The following is a 10,000-nucleotide window of genomic DNA, read 5'->3' on the forward strand; positions in this document are numbered from 1 at the left end:
ATGAAAAATGTCACCGGTGTGGAGTTAATGTGTAGCATAAAGGTGCAGCGAGGTATATAGTGCATCTCGGCTTATTTATCCTGAGGTCTAATAACCACGGCATGATTGTACTGTGGGGGCGTATGTCCTCAGTACTGATGTATACCCGTAAATACAGCGAGAAGTTGGATATTAGACATTTTTGCTTGTTGTTTGGCACACATGTAGTTTAAGGATGTCTTGGGAGTAGTATGTGTTTTCGAGTGCCCCCCCCCCCGTAATAACAAATACAGGTGTTATTCATAAGTGGGAACGCACTGATTTTGCTTTCATATATCGGTTTCAAAGGAAACGGGCTGTGTGTTTGCTTTATGTACAGCTGCGATCAAAAGTTCTCAGACATACCCCTGCCAGCCACGTCTGTCATTCCTCCCCAAGTGAGAGTTCTTTCTCACAGTCATCTGTTGCGTGTTCATATTGCTATCATTAAAAAAAAAAATGATGCAGCATGTTCCTTTGTCACAGCCAGTAGAGAAATGTCAACAGACTATTGTTCAATGTTCTCTTGTAAACATTAATATTGGTACACTTCTTTACGATGAATAAGGATACTGTAAACTTAGTATTGTGGTCGGCTGAACCCAAGCAGATAAAGTCGTATTTGCCGGACAGAAAATATTACGGTATAATTGCTTGCAGCGATAGATGTGAAAGCTTAACATCTAATCTGTGGAGAGATGTAGAATAGGTGGAGGATTTTCCATGCGGTCTTCATTTCGAGACTCGGAAACAACTCTGAACAAAGGCAGTCGTGGGTTATATCCGCGTAATTGATCCCTCTGCATCTCCCTCTGCAATTAGTCTTCACCCCTCGTCTAAGTAGGGATGCACTTTTTCTTTGCTCCAGTGAACTGTTACAGCACAGTGCATGATTATGGTGTGTGAATTTTGTTGGTCGGAAAAGATATAATTGCCTCGGATGAATTTGACCTAACAAAGCCAATTATCGAGAGTATGAGTGAGTTGACGAAAAGTTCCTGATCTTTGGTCTTCATTACTTTTTCACTGTTTGCATTACTTGGATTTGAACATTTTATCACCGAAACACGGTTATTTCATGTTGTATGTTGTAACAGGTTGATGTTATTTATCTCTTATAATCTTACTCCTTTTTAGGCCTTCCTGGAGATGTCTGATGAGGTATGCGCCACCACTATGGTTAACTACTTTACCAACTGCACCGCCCAGCTCCGTGGTCGCGCAGTCTACGTTCAGTTCTCCAACCATAAGGAACTCAAGACTGATCAGACCCACTCCAACGCGGTGAGTTTGCCTTATAGGGTTCCTTCCCTTCATGTATTATGCGATCGTACACAGTGGGCTCTATATTGAACCAGAAATGTACACTGGTTTGGCTGCTAGTTGTAGAATAATTATTTAGCTTTAAAGGAATACACCACAGATCTCCGAATTAATTAAAACATTATCCTCAAATATCCAAAAATTAATATCCCTCTCAGGCAAAATTCTTTTTCGTTAGACCAGCTCAGCTTTAATATTACCAAGCAGTATCTATATATAGGGCGTTAACCTGATCATCCAGGGAGCAAACAGGGGAAGTGGTGTTATAGTCTTGGAATATTGGGTTCGCTACATTTAAGGAGTGTAAAGGGGCTAAATGGACCAGTCAGACATAATTAGGGAGTGGAGGAGCAGTAGCGGAGATGGCTAGGTTGCTCCCCATGCCGCACCCCGGTGTGTTGGGTGGAATGAATTATATTTCACAAATATTTTAACTCAGTGCAATTTTTGTAAAGTCTGATAATCTTTAATCACTGAAATCTGAGGACGTAATTTATATTTTCCTGCTTCCACTAGACGGTGCTATCGATAGTTATTGGTTAATGAAGGCTATTTTTATCATCTTAATTTGAAAAGTATCCCGAGAAGAGGAAAATTGTCTAAAAGTAGCAAGTTTAAGATAGAATGAACGTTAACGAATTAAAGAGGCTAAAAACTTTTTGGCAGTAATAAACCAAGCAAACTCAAAAGTCGCGTCTGTTGTCCCACCTGTGTCGGTCCTAAAAGAATGTAATTAAAGTTTGTATTCTCCATGCGGCTTGTATCAATAATTTGTTTGCTTTTGTTCCCCAGCAGAACCCTAGTGCACAGGCAGCCCTGCAGGCTGCCCAGGCTCTCGTCAACCAGACGGATACCCAGGGCGGCCCCAACACTGTCCTGCGTGTGATTGTGGAACACATGATCTACCCTGTCACTCTCGATGTTCTTTATCAGGTGAGTAACACTCTGGATTGTGATGTTCTTTGTCTTAATCCCACCCCCACCCGCAGGACATATATTTCGTTCTTGCTACCTCCAAGCGAGTTTATATTGGGGTCGACTTTTTGAACTGGACAGGTTTGAAGTTTTCTTCATTTGCCCCTTATTAATGGAGGCCGTTTGTAACATGGAATAAAAGCGTTTGGTGGTAACTTGATTAGAACGAGAAATACGACATAGGAGTGAAGGGGATGTTTTTGAGATGCACAGATACAGTAATTTTGAATGGTATATTGATTAATGGTTTGTTGTACGCGTTGTGGAGTGTCTGAACAACGTATGCATTATTTTGTCCGTGACCTTTTCTTCATTTTCGGATATATAAAGAATAAAGGTGACATATTACTATTGTGCATCTTGAACCAAGCTGTTGTTTAAATATTATTGTGAATGGTGTGACTCCGGTGACTGCCAGCAGGTAAGATGGAAATTTTGTACAGTTATCGTAGACACGAGAAAATGTTATACAAGCTCCATCGCCACCAGCATACACATTAAAATATCCAGCTCAGTTTGCAAAATTTTGTGGGTGGTTGCAACTTACCTAAAAGTACTGATGTGGTTAATATCTACACTACACTGCACATGTTTTTGTGCAGTGAATAATGTACGGGTTATATAAACTTCTTCCTTAACTGCAGTTCAGCCACATTGACCTGAGACTAACGTATTCGTAGCGTACATTAAGTAGTTATTATTCCTAACAAAGATTTGACGATTAACGAGATATAGTATACGGTAAGGGATTTGTGAAGAAAAATTAGTTTAAGTGGCAGGCTGAAGTGAAAACTGAATATACGGAATAATATTTTTATAACATGGCTGCGTCAGTTTGCTTCGTCAAACGAATTTCAATGCATTGTTTGTTTCAGAGACTCTTGCAGACATACCTAAGGTGACCAGCGACCCGCTTTTTGGACGTCCATCTCGCTTTTTGAGCAAATTATCTTAATTGTCCTGCTTTTAGAAAATTACTATTGCATTAGATATAATATGACCTTTTATGAAATTGGGATGAATTAGAAAAATTATGCATAATCCTAACCAAATATAATACCGAATTATTAATATAAAATTGTAATATTCAGTAGCTGGTAACTTTGGTCACCTCATTCACTGTACAGTACGGTATGTTCGGAGTTCTTATGGGACGTTAGTGTTTGATTAGCAGCCTCAGGTTGAGATGTAGCGCAGCAGCGGTCTCTGTCACATTAGTCAATACACGCGCGCGCGCGCTAGTGTCCCGCTTTTAGCTCCAATAAATCGGGTCACCTTAGTCACACCGGTAGCCAAAACCGAAGTATAGAGTAGTATTTACTGCATTAAAAAAAAGCCATGTTTATATATATATATATATATATATATATATATATAATCTGCATCTCGCAAAGGAATGATAAAGGCTTAAGTTAACTTGAAATATATGCGAATATAGCGTGGCGGAGGACCTTGTTTTTCGGGGTGCACTTCAAACTATGAACGAGAGCGTTAAGGTTGTAATTACATGTAGTACTGATGTTAATACCACCAGATCACTTGTTTACTTAGCTGGCTGTCCGGAAAAGCACTGTTTAAGCTGGAGTGGGTAACATGGTGGGGTCGGTGTAAACATATAACGTAAATTGTGTTAGAGTGACGCCGGCCGCTTAAAGACACATTTCATAGTGATTGCACTGAATGTCGCTACCTTTGTTCAGACAACACGATCGTTATTGTTCATTTAGAAGTACATAAGTGAGAATATTGAAAGTCGGATTAATTATATAGCCAATAAATGTTTTTATTGGATACTTTTTGGTTTGGGTCCCGTCGGCGTCCAGTGATGGCTTGTGCGCATATTTGTCGCTATATCGACCAGATGTACGCTCGTGATCCAAAATAAGTATCTAGGCCTTGTCGATGCCGTGGCCAGGAAACCAAGAAAGATATGGTGTTCGGACACAGCTTTAAACCCCCTCCCCTCCCCCTCCTCGCACTATTAACTACCATCACCTACCTTGATCGAGAGGGAGCTCAGTCCTTTGCTTAGCGGTTTGAAGCGCGCGCACACGCGCACACACACACACACACACACACACACACACACACACACGAAACGCGCGCGCTTGCATTCACGCATGCATCCCATCACGCGGAGACGCACATGTTCACGCACGCACCCATGCACATTCTCTCTCTCTCTCTCTCTCTCTCTCTGGTGGAGGAGGAGTGCGTGCGTGCATGCTTGCTTCAAACCTCGAAGCAAAAGACAGCTATCTCTCGATCGAGGGGGATGGTGATAGGTGATAATAGAAAGGAAGTGGAAGAGAAAGGGAGGAGGTTTGAAGCTGTGTCCGAACACCAGTCCATTCTTGTTTTCCTGGCCACGACTTCGACAAGGCTTAGATACCTTCTTTGGATCGCGAGTGTTCGTATTGACAGGGCTTGTGGTCGGCTAGGGTCTCAGGTTAGGTGCTGGGGTGAGTTCACCCACCACAGCTGCCTCACGATCTACCGCTGGATGGGCCACACTTTGTCTACTTGATGCACACGTATTGGGGGATGGACAGGTGGACATATTGGCCGGGGACAGCCCAGAGAATAGCCTGCAGGAATTGGGGTAAAAGAGAGTATGTATTGTGGGAATGTTACAGGGTGTTGTGGCCAGAGGCTCTAGGTCCCTCCCTCTCCCCCCTCATATCACCCCAGTATAATGGACGACCTACCGTTTGTACTGTACACCCCTTGTTTCATGGTCTGTTGTTTTACATACACGGCGGTTTGTAGACAGGGTCAAGTAGCGAGGGTCCGGTTGCATTCATAGTTTTTTGGGAGAACATCAACGAGGGATGCATTAGAAACGAGTCTCTCTCTCTCTCTCTCTCTCTCTCTCTCTCTCTCTCTCTCTCTCTCTCTCTCTCTCTCTCTCTCTCTCTCTCTCTCTCTCTCTCTCTCTCTCTCACACACACACACACACACACACACACACACACACACACACACACACACACACACACACACACACACACACACACACACACACACACACACACACACACACACACACACACACACACACACACACACACACACACACACACACACACACACACACACACACACACACACACACACACACACACACACACACACACACACACACACACACACACACACACACACACACACACACACACACACACACACACACACACACACACACACACACACACACACACACACACACACACACACACACACACACACACACACACACACACACACACACACACACACACACACACACACACACACACACACACACACACACACACACACACACACACACACACACACACACACACACACACACACACACACACACACACACACACACACACACACACACACACACACACACACACACACACACACACACACACACACACACACACACACACACACACACACACACACACACACACACACACACACACACACACACACACACACACACACACACACACACACACACACACACACACACACACACACACACACACACACACACACACACACACACACACACACACACACACACACACACACACACACACACACACACACACACACACACACACACACACACACACACACACACACACACACACACACACACACACACACACACACACACACACACAGAGAGCTTTAGACCAGTCAAGGCATGGAAGGTCTCACTGACGACTTCCTTCCGTGCGGGGGCTGGGTGTATGTGTGGAGCCTGCAGCCTACCCGACATTTTTATTGCTTTCTATTCTTGGTATCGCTTGGAGCGGGTAGCATGCGCTTATACTCCGTCCAATTTAACTTGGCCTTAAAAAAGAAAAAAAAAATCGTGAATGCAGAGTTGTAGCTAGAAGTTTGCTGGTCACGAGGAAATGCTGTGGGAAGGATGTTGAGCCATAGTACTGTTATCTTCTGCCACGGAGCCGTAACAAGGTGAACTCGAATGTAGTGTAGTCACGAAGAAATGCAGTGGAAAGGATGTGAAACAGTGTTGTTGTCTCACTGTCACGGAACTTGGGGAAATTCTCTGCAAAAGGTCGAAAATCTCTGCCAAATTAAAGTAGATGAACTATTGTGGGGGGAGGGGGAGGGGGAGAGATAGGGCGCTCATTTTGCACGTGATGGGGGTGTGGAGGATTCGGTGTGTGCGTCCTCGTGAGTCCCCTCTTATTGTATCTGCAGACCAACATGGTTCCTGCCACCTTAATATTGAGTACATTTCCAGGTCAGTATCCGACATGGGTTGAAGTTTCCCACCTTTAGAAGCGTCCCTGGAGTCTCTAGTAGAAGGCTTGGTGGCCATAGTACTCGTCATGGATGTTGTTTCATTAACAGAAATATTAGTCTTTATAGAATCATAGACCATATTTTTGATAATGTTAAAATTGAAGGATTGTGGCTGATTCATACCAAGAGATGGAAGTTAAGATAACCCCTCGAATATGGTGACGTATTTTGTATTTTATTTTTGATGTGTTCAGACGATTTCCCTTTCTGCCTTCCCAGGACCTATCGCACTGATAGTATTATTTGAGAATTCTAAAAGTTACCCTTAAGCTGCATTAAAAAAAAAAATGGGATTAAACGGTTCAGAAATACTTAGGTAGTTGTACAGGTACTAGTGCCCCGGTAACTGTGTAATTTCCCCGAGTCGTCCCAGGGTCACTATTGGCTCCTTCAGACATGTCTGTACTTAATTCCGGTAATGGTTTAAGTCTACTAAAATACAGCCAGTCGCCATCTTAAACCACCCACACATTTCTCTCCTGTACCTGTTATCCCAGTTCGTATTTTCGTGTTCCCCTTTGCCTCTTAATATATAATTTCCAAGCAGGAATGATGATGTCCTAATTTGGTTTACCTTTAATGGTGTTTTCGATCAAAATGAACAGATCTCCTCATTTCGTGCCAAGACGTTTGAGGTGTCTTATTTCAATGAAGCCGCAAATTCGTGCAACGTGTGTTTAACATATTGTTGACATAATTTCGGCTTGAAAATAGCAGATATTTTGTGCTGAGCCCATTTTAGATTTGCTGGTGCGTTTCTTTCCCTGAATTAATGAGAAGGTAACTTTTATTGTTGGTCGAATAAGTGATCACAAAATATCAAACAAGACCCTTCACCCCAACGTTCCCACCGTTTTCTTGACAGTTGCAACTACCTAGCTTCCAATCTTTGTCGTAGCAGTCTTAACCTCATCTTACCTCATTTACTTTCCTGGTACTTAGCAGCTTTCACTTCTTTCTATGCCCTCTTAGCGGTACTGTTGTCGACTCTTTGCTGTTACGCCCTGTCATTCCAACCGATGCAGAGCTCATCCTTTGTCTTACTCGTCGTATAGCGACTGTTCATTTCGTGTTACCTCACCTTTTTCTTCCTCACCCTTCCCTTTATCCCCTTCCCCATTTCCTCACTCCCCATGCCCTTTCCTTCCTCTTCCATGTTTTGAGAATCATGGCAGTTTAGTGATCCCTCATCGTTGCTCTTAGTAAACGTAACGCAGAAAGACTTTTTGGTAACTTCTTGTTATTATCGATCTCAGAGTCTTAGTAGTTCCCCCCTGATGACAACGGGTGTCTAAACAGGGATATCTTGTTTAGGTCCTGCCTCTCGGAAACTTATGGTGCATAGGTATAGAGGCCGTATTGTAAGTGGATTATATGCTTGACACCTCTACACATACTTATTCTGCACTTTGCACGTCAATATCCACTTCATGCAGATAGAGCAGTGCTGAAACTGAGAAGAATGATGTAATAAAATATACTGTATAGCTAAGGTAGTGATGTGACGGCTTCAACGCCATCTAGAATGCAGTAGATCATGACACATCGTGCTTTGCATAACATGTTGCACAGAACGGTGAAGAAGCATTAAAAATAAAAATATTAAAAAAATGAGCACACGGGAATGGAAACATCATTTTTCCGTCAGAGCATCGACAGATATTCGAGATGTAAGGTGTGCCATCTGGTAATCGATGAAGTGGGAAAATGTAGTCGAATTGCGTGAAAATTCACACGGATGTATGTTTTCGCGTTTCCTGTACGATAAGTATTTCATCAGTTATTTTCCAGAGTATTATACCTTCCTTTCTGGAAATCATATTAGCATATTAATACTTTGACTGCTCCGTTAAGGAAGTCTGCTTTATGAGTAATGGACATTGTAGCCTCAACCCCTGATAGCTGTGTAGTAATTATGGAGAGTTGGGGTGGGAGGAGGCAGGCAATAACAGGGCTGGGCGTCACTGTGAGAGGCCGCGCGATGGGGCTTGGCAACGACGCCTTTGAGGGTGTTTTTCACGCGGCTGCCCGTTAATAGTTCCCGGTGTCGAGGGCGACGCTACCAGGCGCTCCTTTAATTTACGTTTAATTAAATATATTGTGTTTGGGGAAGGGAAGGTGGGTGTTTGATGTGGCAGATGCTGTGACTGTGACGCGGCGGGTATGATATGTTGACAGCTGGGCCGCGCGCCGCCGCCTCCCCCTCCAACAAGTTTCCTATCACATGCCAGATAACGACCTCCTCCATACTGCGCTTTCCCCACAATTTCACGGCCTGGAGCAGGCTTTGTCCTCAGACCTGAGCGAGTTGTTACAAGCCGCCTTGGAAATGTTTTGTGTTGCATACATGTTACGATTAATGGAGTTATTTTATTCCCTTTAATTGTGACACTCGATATAGTGAGCTTAATTTACAGTATATTTAACCATTGTTACCAAGAAGCAAGTTTTAGTATTTAGTTTGGTGCAGAAGTTACTGTTACCCTACGTTATGTTACCGTACGTCATTCCTACCAAGAATTGAAGGGTAGAAGTTTAACTGGCATTATGAAGAAACAACGGGTAGCCTATTAAAAGTCCATTAAACTCGGGAAACTTCTGTTGCCGATGTGTCAAAATGCAGACTGTGGTGTATTCGGCTAGACTAGGCATTTATTTGTTATTAATTTTTATAACTACCCTATTTGTTGTAGATAGAGAGTATTGTTAGAGTACGGTTGGAGAAATGCTTAAGCGATATCTGATACGTGATGTTTGCTTGTTGGGAGATGAGTAGCACAGACTTGTCTTAAGAATGGGTTTAGCAGCAATAAATTATATATATGGTGATAGCCAATACCCTCTTCAGGCATAAATTGATCCACAGGTATACATGGCGAGTGATGAGAAGGGTGGGTGGTGAACTGAATGAAAGAAAGGCAATGATTGATTGTGTGTGTGTGGATGAAAGGATGCGAAGATGTGTAATGGATGCAAGAGCTTATAGAGGTTGGGGGAGTGGACTTTCTGACCACTACTTGGTGGTGGCCAGAATTAGGATTCAAGTAAGATGGAGGAATAGAAGAAGAGAAAGACGAGAGGAAGGAGTAGTTGCAAGGAGAGTGGAAAGGTTACAAGAGGATGAGAAAAAGGCAGAGTATAAGAGAGAAGTGGAGGAACAATTGGGCAAATATGAATTGGAGCAGATGGGAGACGTGGAAGGTGTGTGTAGGATATTTACAGAAGAAATATGTACAGCATGTGATGTGGTGTGTGGAAGGAAGAGAAGACGGAGGGGGGTGCAAGGAACAGCGTGGTGGACTGAAGAGGTGAGACAGGCTGTGGCACAAAAGAAGAAAGCATACAA

General features: G+C 43.2%; 1 protein-coding gene across 12 annotated transcripts in view; it reads left to right on the plus strand.

The window, feature by feature from the left end:
• Window positions 1-10,000, plus strand: part of heph (polypyrimidine tract-binding protein 1 heph) — a 334,912-nt gene that overhangs the window by 290,161 nt on the left and 34,751 nt on the right. For 11 of the 12 annotated variants that reach the window (XM_080276227.1, XM_080276228.1, XM_080276225.1 and 8 more), the window contains 2 exons: window positions 1,156-1,302; window positions 2,134-2,274. In XM_080276227.1, coding sequence (XP_080132353.1) covers window positions 1,156-1,302; window positions 2,134-2,274 — 288 coding nt within the window. The remainder of the gene's footprint in view (window positions 1-1,155; window positions 1,303-2,133; window positions 2,275-10,000) is intronic. The other variant, XM_080276223.1, reaches the window with a different exon arrangement.

Source organism: Coenobita brevimanus, chromosome 64 (assembly GCF_032717465.1).
Source record: "Coenobita brevimanus isolate Jiangsu-jjx chromosome 64, ASM3271746v2, whole genome shotgun sequence".
Lineage (NCBI taxonomy): Eukaryota > Metazoa > Arthropoda > Malacostraca > Decapoda > Coenobitidae > Coenobita > Coenobita brevimanus.